This window comes from Mesoplodon densirostris, chromosome 7 (genome assembly GCF_025265405.1).
Source record: "Mesoplodon densirostris isolate mMesDen1 chromosome 7, mMesDen1 primary haplotype, whole genome shotgun sequence".
In the NCBI taxonomy this organism is placed as follows: Eukaryota; Metazoa; Chordata; class Mammalia; order Artiodactyla; family Ziphiidae; genus Mesoplodon; species Mesoplodon densirostris.
Genome location: NC_082667.1, coordinates 3436539 through 3455344, shown reverse-complemented (window position 1 = coordinate 3455344; position 18806 = coordinate 3436539). Strand labels below are relative to the sequence as shown.

At 53.2% G+C, this 18806-nt stretch overlaps 1 protein-coding gene across 1 annotated transcript in view; it reads right to left on the bottom strand.

Annotated features, from left to right (window-relative positions):
- The window catches only part of SHANK2 (SH3 and multiple ankyrin repeat domains 2), a 462517-nt gene that overhangs the window by 393882 nt on the left and 49829 nt on the right, over positions 1-18806 (bottom strand). The window contains exon 7 of the mRNA XM_060104098.1: positions 9100-9216. Coding sequence (XP_059960081.1) covers positions 9100-9216 — 117 coding nt within the window. The remainder of the gene's footprint in view (positions 1-9099; positions 9217-18806) is intronic.

The window sequence follows — 18806 nt, the reverse complement described above, 5'->3', positions numbered from 1 at the left end:
TGAAAGAGTCCTGGCACGGAGGGAACACAGAGCCAGGAGACGGGCAGAACTTTGGCAGGTGACATCTGGGGTGTGGGCGTGCAGGTGAGAGAGAAGATAGTCAATTCCTGAGGCAGCAAGCGGGGGAGACCCCACCAGGGGCTCAGGGGACCTGAAGGCTGCCTGGGGGTCTCACTCTGAAACGAATTCACACTGGGCCTAAGTGTGCCCTGGCCCAACTCAAGGGCAGCCTGGGAGGACCAGCCAGCTGAGCATCCTCAGATGCCCAGAGCTACCTGGCCTTTCACGACCCCAAACAAGAGCCTGACTCGGCAACTCTTTGTAAACGCCCCCCAACACTCAGCGAGGGCTTCCACTGAAAATTCCCATCAGAAAGGAGGTCGGTTTCCTATGAAGCTAAGAATAAACCCTTGCCAGGCAATGCCAGGCACACTCTCCCGGGAGGAATCCAACCAGGATCCCAGAAGACTTCTCTGCTCACCCACGGACGGACAACTCTGAGTCAATATTAACCAACCTGAAGGCACACACTCCCTCACTCTAATATTTACCAGACTTCAAAGGGAGAGCACGTCCCGGAGAGCGATTTCAAAACTGAAGGGCAAGTGGTTCACAGGGCTTCTAAACAATGACACTGTGTGTGTGTGTGTGTACACAGGCACATGTGTGTGTGTGCACGTGAGCAAGGTGTGTGCGTGCACGTGCATGTCCGTGCACGTGTGTGCATGTAAGTACAGGTGTGTGTGTGTGTGTCTGTGTGCATGCACGGATGCTTTGCAGTTCAGAAAACACATCTACCTGCTCCTTGATTCCACCCTCACAGCATCCCTGCAAGGGGCTAGTAGGAGGCCCATTTCACAGGTAAGGCAGCAGAGGCCAGGAAGGGTTAAGTGAAAAATGCAGCTTCAGAAAGGGAGGAAAAGGAGAAGTTGTGACCCAGAGGCGTTGCTAATGGAAGCCTAGCTCTTCCCTTGCACGGCCGCTAGCTGCCCGAGTCCCCTTGTGAGGGAGGTGTGTCTTCGTCCTTTTAAACAAGTCCATCAAGTTCAGATACAATCTGTGTGTTTTGAGGGCCAAGGCATCAGGAAGAATATCCAGTTATCTTCTGGGCATGACTTGCGGAGAAATGACCCTTAACAAACGCACCCTCCTCTCCTCCCCGAGCATCCTGAGGTCGCCCTGTCCTGGTCAAGGCATGCAGCCCCTGGGGTCACCACCCCTGCAGGAGCCCAGGTGACATCGCTTTCATCTTATACATGAAGACGCAGGCCCCAAAAATGTATTCATGCATGCATGCAACGAGTCGGTACTGAGTGTTGGCCACGCCATGTACCATCCCAGCCCCTGGGGACACAGAGCACCACGCAAACCATAAAAGATGGTCATGTGATGGAGCAAGTGAGGGCGCGTGGTCAGGGAAGGCCTCCCTGAGGCGGTGGCCTCCAAGCTGAGCCTCAGCCTCGAGGAAAGAGCCATGTGGCAAAGGGGGGAAGTGTTCCTGGCAGAGGAAGCAGCAAGTGCAAAGGCCCCGGGGCTGCAGGAAGCCAGGGCCAGGGGACAGGAGAGGAGCTGGGGGTGGAGCGACAAGGGCCTTCTGGGTCACGGGGAACGCAGACTGATCCACGTGGCACAAAGCCACTCCAGTGTCCTGCAGAAAGTGAGGGAATAAAGACTGGAAGGCAGAAGATGGGTGGGGGAGGGGGGGTGAATGCAGCGGTCCAGGGCAAGGATGCCCGTGGCCTGGGCCAGGCTGGGAGGGGTCAGAAGGGAGCTGACCAGACCTGGGAGAGGCGTCGTGAGGACCAGGAAGGCCAACCAGACTTCAGGCTGGAGCCACAGAGAGTCGGGCACTATGTACACAGGGGTAGGAGCCGTTATTGGAGCCACCCACGCTGTCTCCACGGGGATGTCGCCAGGGGGTGGACATCACTGCCAGAGCCCAGGGGAGAGATGAGTCGGCACGTTGGGACCCAGCCGGTGGTGTTTTCTGGAAGGTACCTAAGGACACAGACAGGCCTGCCTGAGGTCACTGTGAGGAGACCTGGGGCAATGGAGTGGGCGGCATGGACGCCAAGAGAAGATGCCTCGGAGTGGCTGAGCTGCGTGGGGACAAGGCGTGACCGCGGCAATGCCACCCGCTGCCCCGAGCGAGAAGGGGTGGAGTCTGGCCGGAGTGTCCTGTAAGAGAACAGGGGCAGGAAGTGGAGGCTGCCGAGTCCAGCAAGGTCTGGACGAGCCCTGCGGTGCAGACGTGCTGAGAAGTGAAGGCGGATGTGCTTGCGCAGCCGAGGCAACACGCGGAGGAGACGGCGGCGGCTGCGCATGCGCACGCGGCCCAAAGATGGAGGAGGAAGGGCCAAGACAGGTGGTCTGGGCGTTTTGCTTCAAATTACCCAGGACGGGCCGGCTTCAACTCTGGATTTCCAAGTCCTCCCACCCCCGGAACTCTCATTTCCACTGCACCGAGGCCGTCTTCGCATCGTGTCACAGACGTGAACTACTCAATGCTCCAAATTATAAGTCAGGAACTCATTTCCCAAGTTCTTTCTTCTCATAAGCCCAAGAAGAGCCTAGATGGGTGCGATCAGTAAAATTTTGAAGTGTAAAGAGCTGGGAAGTTGATGTCACCAGAGCGAGGTTGGAACCTGGCTCCACAGACCACCCTCCTTTGAAGGGTGGTGCCCCAAAGACCATGCTGCACACACGCCGTGGCGCACACCTTCACCTAACTTGTGACCAGTGGAGCTCCAACCTCCCCCCAGTCGAGGGGTTACAGGAACGTGTCCCCAAAGCCTGGGGGAGGAGAAATACAGGGTGGGTTTCGAAGCCCAGCTTTGGCATTTACCGGCTGAGCTGCTTTGGACCAAACCTGCCTCTCCTGGCCTGTACAAGGGAATGACAACCAACAGTAGCCACCAAAGGCTCGTTGCAGGGATCTAAGGGGAAGGACCGTGGGGATAACTTTCTACACACCCAGGGGCTGATTACCCCTGTGATTGCCCCCACGGAGGCCCCCATCAGCTACTATGATGACTGCTCTATGGGATTCGAACAGGGCACAGAGACACAAACCGAACACAGCCTGTCTCTTTACTTTGGCTCTCAATAGAATAAAGAGGCAGGGTTTATTTTTCTATCTTCCAGACAAATTGGCCCTGCCTAGTAACCTTTTGATATTTAATATTCCTTCCCTTCCTTCCTTGTCCAAGGTGGAAAAACAAACACCAGGCTGCGGCCCTCCCTCTGGTGCTCCTGGAAAGCCAGCAACAGATCGAGGGAGTTGGTAGATTAGAGGCAATTTGCTGCTTAAAATCAAAGCCCTAATAGGTTGATTTCATAAGAGAAGAAGAGAGAATATTCCCATCACCGTGTGTTTTACTGGAAGTGTACAGATGAGGTCTGCCTAAAATTGATAAAACACACCATCAATCCATAAACTTGATGCTTTCATATTTAATGAGAAGCTTTGTAAGTCAAATTAACAGCAGTATGGGCAGTATCACTTCACCATCCTAATCACCACCTTTACCGTCAACATCACCATCACCACCATCATCGTCACAGTAGTCACCATCATCATCACCATAGTCACCATCCATCATCATCACCATCACCACCACCATCATCACCATCAACATCACCATCCTCATCACCATAGTCACCATCACCACCATCATCACCGTCACCATAGTCACCATCCATCACCATCGCCACCACCATCATCATCATCACCATAGTCACGATTCATCATCACACCATAAACATCATCACCATCACCATCATCATCATCACCGTAGTCACCATCCATCATCATGACCACCACCATCATCATCATCACCACAGTCACCATCCATCATCACACCATAAACATCATCACCATCACCATCATCATCATCACCGTAGTCACCATCCATCATCATGACCACCACCATCATCATCATCACCACAGTCACCATCCATCATCACAACATAAACATCATCACCATCACCATCATCATCATCACCATAGTCACCATCCATCATCATGACCACCACCACCATCATCATCATCACCATAGTCACCATCCATCATCACACCATAAACATCATCACCATCACCATCATCATCATCACCGTAGTCACCATCCATCATCATGACCACCACCACCATCATCATCACCACAGTCACCATCCATCATCACACCATAAACATCATCACCATCACCATCATCATCATCACCGTAGTCACCATCCATCATCATGACCACCACCACCATCATCATCACCACAGTCACCATCCATCATCACACCATAAACATCATCACCATCACCACCATCATCATCACTGTAGTCACCATCCATCATCATGATCATCACCATCATCATCATCATCACCATAGTCACCATCCATCATCACAACATAAACATCATCACCATCACCATCATCATCATCACCATAGTCACCATCCATCATCATGACCACCACCATCATCATCATCACCACAGTCACCATCCATCATCACACCATAAACATCATCACCATCATCATCATCACTGTAGTCACCATCCATCATCATGACCACCACCATCATCATCATCATCACCATAGTCACCATCCATCATCACAACATAAACATCATCACCATCACCATCATCATCATCACCGTAGTCACCATCCATCATCATGACCACCACCACCATCATCATCATCACCATAGTCACCATCCATCATCACACCATAAACATCATTACCATCACCATCATCATCATCATCACCATAGTCACCATCCATCATCATCACCACCACCACCATCATCATCATCACCATAGTCACCATCCATCATCACACCATAATCATCACCATTACAGCCACTCTTACTGAAAATCTGCCGTGTGCCAGGCATGCCATATGTTTGCTTTCTATTTTAAGCCTCTTAGCAACCCTGCAAGTTGGGTATAATTATCTCCATATTACAGAGGAGGGATTTTATGAAACCCAGACTGCCATGTCTCCCTGCATTGCAACTCTACCTTGAGGCTGCTTCTTAGTGCCTTTCCCTGACTCCCATCCTGACCCAAAGGCACTGTGTCCCCACACCTGGGACAGTCTTTTTCTCAACGTTACCCCCCAGAGTGCCCTGTACGGCACCCCTTTCTGCTTGAAGTTGCAGAGTGGTTTCTCTTGTTGGCCCTGAGCCTGGCCTCACACAGCCATACACATCCCATGTATGTAGAAATTGAAAGTGGACACAGCAAGGAGGCCAGCACACCGGTGACTTGGGGAGGACAGGGCTTCAGGTTAGGTACCATTGCCGGGTGCGCCAGACAAAGGCTCAGGGACCTCCATCCCTCCCTCCATTCCTCTCAGACAGGTCATCACAGGGACGCTAGTGTGTACGGAGCTATGCTTCTCTGAATCACACTGAGAGGCCGAATGGACCGGCTTCTCTTAGTACATCAGTGAGATGCCTCAACGGCTGGGTGGGGGGGTGCTGAGGGAAAAGATTAAAGGTCACACTAGCATCCCAGGGAGGGGCACGAGGGATTCATGAAGCTGAATCCCAGAACACTTGCTGACTCCCAAATGGACATGCTGTCCAGGGGCTATGGGGCCACCAAGCACCAGTCTGTGACCCTCTGTGATGGCCCCTGGGACATAATGCAAGGCAGGGTGTCCAAAACAGGAGATGCCACCAAAGGCACTTCTACCCATGCTGCCGCAGAGGGACAGACGGGTGGAGCTGGACAGCAGTAGGCTGGCCCCGAAGGTCCCAGGACCCTGGAGAGGGGCCAGCTCTCACTCCCTGAAGGGGCCTCCCTGGCATGCTAGCAGGAAGGCACTCAGCCCTGGAGTGGGGAGTCTGTCCTCACCTTACGTCTGGTGAGAGGACAGATGCGGCCTTCTATGCCTGGCCGGGCCTGGCAAACTGGGGTCCACAGGCTAACCTGGACTGCTGCCTGTTTTATAAATAAAGTTTTATTGGCGCACAGCCACACATTAATCTGCATATCATCTGTGGTTAAGTTCACACTGCGGCGGCAGAGTTGAGTAGCTGTGAAGAAGTCCACGTGGTCTGAAAAGCCAAAATATTTACTAAGTGACTCTCTACAGAAAAAGTCTGCTGGACCCTCTAACCTAAGGCAGGAGTGGAGGGGTTTTCCTGAGAGTCCTGGGTAGCTCTGGGCCCTCCTACAGCCATCAGCCGAGGGTGGGGACAAATCTGGAGGATGCAGAGTGACACCAGTCAAACCCAGCACCATGAATAACTCAGAATTCAGATTCTCAACACGTCTTGACATTTTCTAACAGAAAGGTTACATGTTCAAAGACCATCTTGTCCACCATTATTTCAAGAGACAGAAAACATGGTTTTCTGGGTTTTGTTTTGGTTTTTTTTATGATAAAATATGCTTAAAATCTACTGGGGACAATTAAGGAATGTTTCTCCCCTCTAAGGCAATAATTAAGAAGCACACGTTGGCACAGATGTTTTACCAGCCAAAGCCAAGGCTCACTATGCGTGTTTTTCTAGTGCAGCCAAGCAAGATCTCTCCATGCTCATAAAGCCATTCCAACATCCAAATGCCTTCGAAGACCTAGGGCCCCAGCTGCGTGCAAATCCCATCAGTATGCTTTCATTGAGGAGCTGGCCAGCACCTCTCAGAATACTCCTTGGAGTCAAACTGAAATTCCTCCCCAACTGCATCTGGCTGAGCTGCTCTCCTGTGCCAGGAGCAGGGGATACCCTGAAGGACGGTGGTTTACGCCCCTGAGAAGGTGAGCCCAAGCGGGGAGGGGATGCCCCTAGGGAAGACAGGCAAGGCCTAATAACGACCTGCTCCTGGGCAGTTCACCCTGGCTGTACTGCAAAGGGCTACAGAGTAAAAAGTACAACTAACTCTATCAGGGGCTCATCAAGGAAAGGCTTGACTGAGGGCAGGATATCTCAGCTGGGTTTTGAAGGATGCATAGGAGTTTTCTAGGGCAAAGAATCTAGGAGGTTTCAATAGCTAGAAGCAAAGTGGGATTACAGAGTGGCTGGAGGGGCCTGGGATGGAGTAGCCATGGAGTGAGCAGGGAAAGGACTTGGGTATAGGTAAAGGCTGGAGATTTCACTCAAAAAGATGGAATCATTGCTTTGGATTGGATGGCAGAGAGAGGATAAGCAGAGTGCACACAGGTTAGGGGCCCCCAGCAGTCACCCTAATCCATGATTTCCCCTCTGTTTCTCTAGGTGGTGGACCCCCACCCCTATTTTGCTCAGCTGCTCTGTGGAGTGTCCACACCTCCCCCCTCCAGACTTTAAGTTCCTTGAAATCAGAGAAAGAGAAGAAAAAAAGAAAGGACAGAGGAGTCCTTACTAGTGATGTCCAGGAACTATCTTGACTTCAGGCACCAAGGAAACTGACACCACCCCCTGAAGCAGTGCCCCAACCCATCTCTGGGGAGCCAGCCCCTTCCCACACCCCTCCATGTGCCCCTCTACTGACTTCTGGCCTCCCCCTGCCTCTCGGCAGGACCAGAGGCTCTCAGCTTCACTCTCCATGTGGTAGCCCAGTGGTCACACTGCACGGGGTGTGCACATCCCACCCCTGCGGCTTCCCAAGCACACTCACTCCCAGCTCGCCTTGGTTTTCAGTCCATCTCACACAGAAGACTGTGGGTTTTTTTTTTTTTTTTTTTTTTTTTTTCGGTATGCGGGCCTCCCACTGCCGTGGCCTCCCCCGTTGCGGAGCACAAGACTGTGGGTTTTGTACAAATTATTCTCATCGAGGCTTCACTTGTGGGTGTGTCCCCAAAAGTAGTGAGAGCGGGGTCCTGAAGAAAGATGTGCACGTTCACAGCATCACTATTCACAACAGCCAAGAGGTGGAGGCGACCCATGTCCCCTGACAGATGAATGGACAAAACGTGGTCCATCCACACAATGGAAGATTACTCAGCCTTAAAAAGGAAGGCAATCCTGACACGGGCGACAACGTGGATAAACCTTGAGGACATGATGCTCAGTGACATAAGCCAGACACAAGAGGGCAAATACTGTGTGATTCCACTCCCAGGAGGTCCCTAGAGGAGTCAAATCCACAGAGACAGAAAGTAGCTGGTGGGGGCCAGGGGCTGGGGAGGGCATGGGGAGTGAACATTTAATGGGGACAGAGTGTCAGTTTGGGAGGATGGAAAGTTCTGGAGAGGGATGGAGGGGATGGTCGTACAATAATGCGAGTGCAGTCAATGCACTGAACTGCATGCTTAAAAATAGTTAAGACAGTCAAATGTTTGTTATGTTTTACAATATTTAGCTACAGTTAAAAAGGAATTAAAAAGAAAAAGCCCACTGAGGACATGTTTGTACATGTAGTGATGTAAGGCTTGCCTCTGTTTCATGGTGGTCCTGTTGGGGTCTGGTGGGGCACCATAACTGTCCTGGGGGCTCTGTCAGCCACACCCTTCCCCATTTCATGGCTCCCCACCCCAGGCCCCAGTAGAGACCCCCTGTGGGGTACGTGTGACACCATAACCGCAGAGTCTGCACCCACAGCCATGGGGGTTTCGATGCCCATCTCTGACTGTACCAGCTGTGCTCCAGGACCCTCCTCTCATTTTCTGTGACTCAGTTTTCTTCTCTACAACAGGGATAACCACTCTCAAAGAAGCAGGTGAGGACCATTCCCCGCGCTGCACTGAGCACGTCTCCCCAGATTCCTATGTTGAAGCCCTAACCTCCCAATGTGACTGTATCTGGAGATGGGTCCTCAGGAGGTGATTAGGTTAAATGAGGTCATGAGGGTGGGGCCCCGATCTGATAGGATTAGTGTCCTTAGAAGAAGAGACACCAGTGCTCGTTCTCTCTCTCCACATGTAAGGACACAGTGAGAGGGGTCATGCAAACCCAAACCAGGAAGACGACCTTCTCCTGGAACCAAGCAGGCTGGCACCTTGATCTGGGACGTCCAGCCAGGACTGTGAGAAATAAACGTCTGCTGTTTAAGCCGCCCCATCTGTGGGACTCTGTGCCGGCAGCTGGAGCTGGACATCCACCTGCAAAGCACTCAGCACAGCCCTGGCCCCGGTGCCCACGTGGTTATGGAGGGTGTGGGGCAGCTGCCCTGCTCACTGACCTGGTTGTAGAGGGCGCAGATGTGCAGGGCCGTGTTCCCCGAGGCATTCTGGGCCCCCATGTCAGCCCCGTAGAAGAGCAGGTGCTCCAGGTGCTGCACGTGTCCATACCTGCAGGCCTGAAAGGAGAGTCCACGCTGTAAGCCGGGAGCTGCCCGGGATGCACTGAACGCCCCCAGAACCAACGGTGTGGCCAACACAGCCCAGCCCCCATTCTGGACCAGGTCCCATCCCTCAGACCCCTGGGGAATCAGGAGAAGGAACTCGTATTGGGTTTGAGGACTGTGCTCACCTGTTCGACTGGGGGGTCTGCAAAGGGGCCCCGTTCCTTCCATTCAGCCCCGAGGCCCGGGAAGCCCAGAGAGACCAGGGCATGTCTTTGCCCCTGTCCTCAGCGACCTGCCCCAGGAAATGCAGACCAGGATGTTCCATCCCAGGTCTTGTTTATCCAAGCTCCCCACCCCGGAGGAGGCGTGAAAACAGCCGGGAGCAGTGCATGGACCCGGCTGTGTCCTGGGAAGAGATCCCGCCTGTCCTCTTCAAGGCAAGGGGCAGCCCCACCCTTTTCTGAGCCCTTCTAGGAGGTGATGTGTGATTTATGAGCCAACAGGGCTTTGGGGTCAACCAGATCTGGCCTCATTTTCTAGAACTTTCACTGAGCCTCTGTCTTCATGTGTAAATGGAAACTCTACTCTTCCCAGGGTTCTCATGAGAGTCACATGAATAAGGGGCCTGAAAGGACCCCCAGTGATGCTCGGGGGCAGGCCAGCTGCCCCCCACCCCTTGCAGCTCACAGGGAGCAGGGAGGGCCCCATACTGTGACCAAGGGGGCTGCTGTCCAGGTCCATCAGAGGGTCCAGCGCATGCCACTCGATGCTGGAGCAACCCTTGACCTTGGGAAGCAAGTCATATCCGACTAACCCCACCCCATCCACCGGCACTTCCTGGGCACCCAGCGTTGGGCAGTGCCAAGGGCGTAAGACCCACTGTCCCTCTGGTGGGGTGACAACCGGATAGGGAGACATGAAAGGCAGGAAGCAGGGGTTCTGACCCAGAACTGCTCACACCGAGGGTGGGGAAGCGCCCGGTGGGGAGATGGCCGGCCAGGACAGGACAGGCAGCTGTGGGTGGTTCGGGTTGGGCTGCACAGTAGCCAGAGGAAGAAAACGCTCAGTAATTCTGCCTTTCCGATAACTGAGACAGACTGAGGGGCGTTTCACCCCTGCACAGTCCACGACAAAGAGCTACACCTCGCCAATTAATAGAGAGGAGAGATGACAAGAAAGACACGGGGACTAGTAATTGGATGAGCTTTAAAAAAAAACCCTGAGAAACACCCACTTACAACCCCTGTGCTGCCCATAAAATCATCTCATCCGTTTACAGAGCAGATCGTTACCGAAGACACGGTTGCTTTTCCCTGCCCACCCGCGCCTTCCCTTCTTGTGGCAACAGCGCCTGCCTCTTCCTCTGGGGGCCACCTGACCCCACTCCCAGAGATCTGGGGGCCTGCCCCACCCCCATGCCTGCAGTGGACACAGAACATTCTATCTTCTGGCCACAGGCGTGGGCTTGGGATGCCCAAGTGACTCTTGGGGGCCTGTAAAGATGAGACTGGAACATCTGTCAGAAACACTGAGAAAATGAAGTTCTCTCTTCTCCTCCAAGGTGGCCAGGAAAAAAGCCACAGAAGCCTGGAGCTGCTGGGGCCACCAATGCAGAGGAAGGGAGAAGTGGGAGCTAAAGGAAGGAGAGAGAAAACAAGACACACACACACACACACACACACACACACACACACACACACACACACACACACACACACACACACACACACACACACACACACACACACACACACACACACACACACACACACACACACACACACACACACACACACACACACACGGCCAAGCAACAGATGCCCTGTGGACCCCTCTCAGCTACAACTGTGCCTGGGTCTTTCAGGATGTAAGCCTAGGCATAATTTTCATTTTCCCCTTAAGCCAGTTTGAGTTGGGATTTCTGTTCCTTAAATTGAAGGAGCCCTGGCTAATCAACTCTCTCCAAAGAACTTCCAGGAGGCAAGACTGTGTTATGGCTTAATTGAATTGTCCTGTAGTCAAAAACAAAGAGAGTTAGCGTAAAAAACATTTTTACAATCACTCCAGACTCACCCTTCCTCTTCCCCTGGTTAATCTGAAATTGTGAGGTTTTACATTACATCATCGGGATGGTGTTCATGTTCTCCCCACCAAGGGTTACAATAGGATCAATGCAAAAAGTAAAATAGAGCCTTTTACTCTGGGCTGACTGTCAGGGAAAGAATCCCCCTCAAGGACTTCTTTCTCCAAGCCTATTGTTTGAAAACAAGCGAAACCAGAAAAATCAGACAAGTGCTGAAACAAAAAAATCTCCTGTAATCCCACAGTCTTAAATTCTACCATTCACTTTTTTAAAGGATCTTCTTTGCATGTCTCTTCTTTTAAACCACTGGCTGTTCTTGCTGAGGAAGCAGCCTCGCAGACGGGAAAGGGTGAAGGGAATCTGAGCAAGGTGCCGGCCAGACCAGTCAGCAGACTGGCTGCATTCAAGGGGGCTGAGCAACAGGTAAATGAATGAAGGAAAATGGGAGCAGGTTTCCCACTGTCAAAGAAAGGGAGTTACTAATCCAGTGCAGGAGAAAACCAGAATAAACTCTGTGGTACGGGACAGGAAAAAGAGGTATCAGTATAAGCACATGGTTTTCAATATAGAGAAAAGCAAAAGAGTAATGTGTAGGTACACGTGGACGTGTGAGGACGTGTGTCCCTAACTCCCCCTCCTGGGAGGGGCTGGGATGAGCAACAGCCCAGTAGCAGCGAGCACACTTAATACTCGGATCTTGGGTTCTAAATACCACCCTATACAGTAAGTCCCCCTACACATGAACAAGTTCAGTTCTGAGAGGGCTTTCGTAAGTCCAATTTGTTTGTAAGTCCAACAAAGTTAGCCTAGGTTGCAGATAACACCAGACACGGGAACTAAGTTACGTGACTGGACATGCGAACACACATTCTCATCTTTGAAAGCTTGCAACTTGAAGGTTCGTATATAAGGGACTTACTGAACTCAAAAGAACAAGGGCTTCGTACAGAGATGGCCTATTCCAGGGCTGAGGCAGGAAAAGAACAAGATGAGCTTGGAATACCTTGTTGAGCCAGAAGGTAAGGAAGTGCTCAAGAAAGGATGGGGGTGTGTCCACAGGACACACAGGCCATCTTGACCCAAGACAGGCTCCCTGGACCCAAGGTGGGACAACATTAACAAATGGTTACCTGTTGAATAAACAGAAATCCACAAAACCAGGTTGCTACAAATAAGTGAATAAATAAACAAGAAGAGAAAGCTCTTCCTGATAACAGAAAGCCAACTAATTAGTGCGAGAAGCAAGGATGGGAGTAGAAAATCTCCACTTAGCAATGAATTACTTAATTCAGACAAGAAATACCATTGGGTGCTAAAACTAGCAGGTGAGAGGGAGATGAGAAAAGGGGTTTTCTAACATAGTCTAAAGATCCCACAAAATACTAACTTCAAAGGGAAGAGAAAACTATGGTGGAGAACCTGGCAGATTCCCCCTGACCAGGGGGTCAGAGTGAACATCACCCATAACAGCAAATGGTCACCACCTGCCACGTAACAGGACTGCCAGAAACACACGTCCCTTCCATGATATTCCTGCAAAAATGCACATCTTGCATCTCATCATGAGGAAACACGGAGCAAACCCAAATTGGGAGACAGTCTCCGAAATGACTACCCCATAATCTTCAAAAGAGTCCCTTGAGAGAATCTAGGGAAGACTGATGAAGTCTCACAGATGGAAGAGCTCCTGCAGGGTCCCGGACTGGATCCTTTGACTGTAACGGGCATTATTGGGACAATGGGAAAAACTCAAATGTGGTCTCTGAATGAAGGGAATACAGGAGTTCTCTGTATTGCTTTTGCAACTCCTCTTAAAGTTTAAAATTAAATACTCATTCACAGTTTAAAAAAAAAAAGAAAAAGAAATGAGTGCTTGCTTGACATAAGGACCTCAACGCTTCTCAAAGTAAGAACTTGTCCTCCCCCAAGATAAGCTGTGCTAACCCTCTGTCCTTTTTCTGAAAAGGGTGTTGTCCTCTCTGGCCCTTGGGAGACAGATTAAAAGGGTTGACAGAGGTCAGAGAGTAACTAGAACGTAAAACAAAACAGCACCTCTTACACCCACATTGCTTACCCATTTTTTTCTGAGATGCTTTATGGAAAATGCATGTATGTGTGGGGCTCTGCCCACATCTCCTGCCTGCAAATCTCCCGGGCACGAGTATTTGGAGGAGACTCCCCTCAAGATTTGGGATTTGGGATTCACCGACCTGTGCTGGGCATCCCCCCCAAACACATAATTTGGTGTAAATTAGGGAAAAGAGTGCTCCTTCCTTCAAGCACTTCACTGCCACCTGCTGGACACCTGTTGTGATAAATCTACAAGCCTACATTTACAGCAAGTGTAACAGCGCCCCCTGGGGTTGTGCAATGCAATAGGAGCAATGAAGAGTCCACTGCATTGCAAGTGCTTCTGCTTGGTTCAGTGCCACCAGCAAAATTATTTCAGTCCACACCACACTTAGGCTTTTCTCCTATAATATGTACTTTATAAGATAAGCGGGAGGTATGACAGCAGAACAGCTCGCATGCCGTAAGCACCCACACAGAGAGACCCAGAACCACACCCTGCTGTGAGCACCATGAGGGAAACTCCCCAGGGGCCTGTCCCTTACTGTGGGGTCAGGGGAAGTGCCAAGGACTTGGAGCCCAGGGCTGAGGGTGAGCAGGGGTGAGCTCAGCAAGGAAGAGGGACAGGAGGGAGCAGTGGCCCAAAACTGTAATTTCCTTAAAGTTAAAACTCCTCACTTGAAAATGATAAATAATAAATAGCAACCAATAACAAAGTTACGGCCAAATGATAAAACATCCTTTACAGAATCATTGCAGGAATCAAATGAGACCTGTGTGAAGGCCTGTGAGCAAACTGGTTAAGTGCTCTCTGACTGACAGGTATCATTCCTCCCAGACATGGCCTGATGACAATGATAAGGATGACAGTGATGGGGGCGTGGCCAGATGATAACGACCATGATGGTGATGGGGGCGTGGCCAGATGAGAATGATGGTGATGATGGTGATGATGGTGGCGTGGCCAGATGAGAATGATGGTGATGATGGTGGCGTGGCCAGATGAGGATGGTGATGATGGGGGCATGGCCAGATGGGAATGATGGTGATGATGGGGGCGTGGCCAGCACTTATTGAGCACTTACTAGATGCCAGGCGCTATAGTCAATGCATCATTTATCTGTCTTGAGAGCTTTATGAATTGTTACTCAGCCAGCTTTAGAGATTAGCAAAGAAGCACAGAGAGGGTAAGCCACTTGCTCAGGTGACCCAGGCCATGTTGAGGGGGTTTTGCAATCCCAGCCCAGAATATACGCTACTGACAGCACGAGAAGGAAATCTCACTTATCCTCCAAATGGAATCGACAGACTCAGGGAAGGAGGAAGGGAGCGAGACGCCCCATGTGGGCCAGTCCTGTGGGCATAGCTGCCCACGAAGGTGTGTGGAAACACGAGACCAAGCAGCTGTCCTCTCACTGGGGACGGCGTCCTCTTCAGGAACCTTGGCTTCACCAGCAACTCTTCCTCAAGTCCTGAGACAGCCAACCCCCAACCCCTTAGGTCGGAGCTAGGTGCCGGGCACTGCCCCGGTGGATATGGAAGTACTTAGCAACTAAAACTTCAGTGAAGCCCCCGTTATCTGGCCCACCATGTTCTGGGAATGCATCTGGGTGTTTTTTACTTTCTTCTTTATGTTTCTTCATAGTCTTAAAGACTTTCATGTCGAGCAGATATTTCTTTTGTAATGAAAAAAATTAGAGTAACCTGAATAAGTTGAAAGATGGTTTGTAGACAGTTCAAAAAAGTTCTCTTCCAAAGTCAGCATTCAGGGGACGGGCATCCCCAGTCGCGGGCCCTGGGGGCTGGATGTGAAGACCTCCCTTTGCAATTAAACACCTGCCCAGGGCAACGCCCCGGAAAGCCACGCAAGCCTTCTGCAACACCTGTGAGCAGGTCAGGCTGTGGGCACTCAGGTGCCCTGGAAGGATGCGGAGCCAGCTGGCTGGGAAGGAGCTGTGGGCTGCCATGCAGGGGGAGTTGTGGACCCCCGAACTCCGAGGTGCTTCTCCAAGACAGCAGGGCCAGAATCAGTCCAGCTGGGCGATGCAAACCCACCTGCCCCCTACTTCCTTCTGCCACAAGTGCCTTGTCATTAGAGGGGTGGCTTCTGTCTGAGAGCCCTGGAGGCCGGACGAAGAACCAGGCTTCTGGCCGGGAGCCGCGCTGGGAGCCTCGGGCAGGTCACTCACCCTCTCTGGGCCCGGCTAACTCAGAGACCAGCAAGGGTGCCTGCGAGGACTGCTGGAGGGGTGTGAAAAGATGGAGAGGACAGCGTTTGCTGGGTGACTGTGAGCCCTGACGAAGGATGATAATCCGGGGGCGGGGGGACGGCAGTGTGCGAGGTCCGTCGCTGAGCCCCCTGCACGATGCCCTCCTGACGGTCACGCCAGAGCAGGTGAAGACAGCGGCTTGGATAACGCAGGTGCTTCCGCAGGACTTGCGTGAAAAAGAAACCCGCCACTAGAGGGCGCTGGACGGACCCTGACGGGTGACGCGGGATAGCGGAGCAGGATGGGACAACTGGGCTGAAGGCCTCCAAGCTCCAAAGGCGCTGACGGGGGCGGGGACCCCGGAGGTTGGGTCGCTCTGGTGCTGGATGCTCGGAATCCACGCAAGGGGTGTCAGGGGCTGGAATCATGGCAGGGAGCCGGCACCGAAGAAAGTGACCTCCCACTGCCCCAACACACACGGTCACCCTCCGTCTCAGGGCAGCCGTCCCAAGAGACAAGCGAGATGGCCACGACTGTCACCTGCATTCGATGAGGGAGTCAGACTCAGTGTGAGGCCAACCCAGCACGGAGTGGGGTGAAACATTAGCCTGGTTGAGCGGGGAGGGGAGAACAGGTAGGAAGGGGGGCGAGGGGAGGAAAGAAGAGAGCCTAGAGAGTTCTCCAAGGTCTCTCCAAGGTCGTCGAGGCACGGAGTGCCCCCGGTGAGGGGTCCCTCAGCTGGACTTGGGCTGAATGCACTCTGTTGCCTTATGTTCTGTGTTTCTGATGCTCTGGCATCCGGGGTCTTGCTGGCTGCTCCCCTGAAGGGGCTGCCCTGCCAGGAAGAGCTGATTTCCGGAGATGGCAAAGGACTCAGCCAGGAGCACAGCTTCCAAATACAAACCACCGTGCAGAGTCCTCACCTGAGCCCTCCTCTATGGGGCCCTCACACTCAGGGCCCCTCAGCCCTGTCCTAAGCACCCAGGACAGGTCCCAGACAACAGGGCAGCCCCCATGCCCCAGGGCCACTGAGGTCACTCAGCCTGCTTGTCACGCCTCACCTGTTCCCTCCCTTGAAAACCACAGTAACGTCTCTGCGCGCACAACACCCCCGCCTTCCCTGCGTGGCTATGGGTGGTGGGCTGTGCCCCTCTTCTTGGGGTCCGTAACAAACCATTCTCGCTGGCAGGTATCTCCTGATGGGTTGGCCTCACCAGGCCTGAATAGTAGAAAAACCTACATTTAACAGAGAGGCTTAGGAGCAGATGCTGGGCATACGGAAATACAGGGTCCTTGAGGATTCTTCCAAAAGGCGCCGATAAAGCTCCGATCTGTGCCAGTGAAGGCCTGAGGTCTGTCCCATTATCTGGGACACCGTGCCCATGCCCAGTAGGGTCCAGGGCCCACCGCCCGGGGGACTCGGACACTGCCCCAGTGCCGTGACTGCTTGGGGCAAATGCTCTCCTGCATCCCTCTTGAATCCCACATTTAAGGACAGTATACTCTGAATTCACATTTTGGAGTTCAAAGAGAACTCTGCAAAACAACAAAAGGAATATGCCTAAAGGGTGGATAAATCTAGGGAAAAAAAGAATGTAGGCATTTTCAGGTAGGATGGTTTGGTTCCCAGGTCGTATACACATTTGGCCCGTCACGTCCTGGGAGGGCTCAGGCGTTCAAGGAACCCTGGAGTTAAACGTCTCTGTTCTGTGGACACTCCGTTCCCAATGATGGCGGGGGCAGGGCGGGGTGGGCTGCTCTCAGACACATCACTGAACGGGACATCAGGCATGGAGCTGACCTGGCCCAGCTCTTACCTCGGACGGGCTAGGGGGATGGGCCCAGGGGCACGCCCCGCTTGACCCTGTCACTCACAGCCTGGCCTGGTACCCTGGACCAGCAGCCCTTGTGCAGAGAGCCCGATGGTCACGAGGAGGGCGCGGGGCTCCTGTCCTCAGGTGGCCTCCCCTCCTCACCCGGGGCCTCCCGGTCTGCATCTCCTCCTTCCACACGGGTCCCCGGGGGGCTGAATGGCCCCCCCCAGGGCTGCTCACGCCAACAGAGCTAGGACCCCCCCTTAGGAGTCGCTGGCGGAGCCTGAAACTCTCCCCTTTCACACCCTCAAAGGGTCCACGTGTGACGATGGGCTTGGCCTTTTAAAGGGCACCACGGAGCTGACGGCCAAGTGCAGCTATGAGCAGAGGGACAAAGCACTGCCCACACCTTGGGGACGCCCATCCTGCCCCAGCCTGGTCACCGTGTGAACCATCTCGGGGAGATGTGAAGCACTGCCGGGCCTGCTCCACGTGTGGGCACAGACGTGAGTGTGTGTGTGTGAGCACGTGTGGGTCTGTAATCTTTGTTCACATCAATTTGTCTCGCTGTCCCCACCCCCCGCCATGGGGACGTAAGACCCACAGGACTGGGTGTTTCTGTTGACCGCTGGGTTCAGTGTCCAGGACACTGAGCGGGCCTGGCAGGTGACACGTGTGCCAGTGGGTAGGCGTGGGCCTGCGGTGTGGCTGCAACGCCCGGGGCTTTGGCTAAGTGGCTCATGGTGGCCGCCTGGCACCCGAACACCACGGAACGTGAGCAGTTATGGGTCTAGGCCCCAGGCCCAACAGGGTCTCCAGCACTCATTTGCTTTGCTGAGTTAAAGGAGGCAGATCCCTGGAGCACGGCCCATTCCTGGGGGCGGCAGATGCCCCCCAATCGGCAAGGCCGCCAGTCGAGGTGGCCGGTGGTGGAGGCGCCCTGAGCCTGTGCCCCTGCCCTTCAGCTCTGCCCTCCGTCCCCAGCCTCTCAGGCCCTTGCGGCCTCGCTCCCCGCATAACTGACCCTTCCATCCGCCGAGAGGCACGCGTGCCTCCTCTCAGGCTGAGCGGCATCCCCACAGGGCCCACACCTCCCCTGGGAACGCGGTGGTTTCATAGGACGAATCTGAACCCAAACGAAGACAGCATCACAGAACTTGAGATCTGCCGAGCAGGAAACCTCGGGGACGCAGAGTCTTCACTCCACCCAAGCCCTTCTGCTCCGTTTCCATGTCTCCAGAAGGATGCAAGCTGGTGCGATACTGAGACCCTCAGCGGGAGACTCACATCCCTACGCTTTTGCCTCTTCCAGGCCCAGGGGGCACCTTCAGCGCCCGGGTGTGTGAGGGCAGGCCCACCCCATCTGTCCAGGCTGGCAGTGCCCACTGGGAGCTCCACTGCCAGGACCACGGCCTCCAGCCTCAT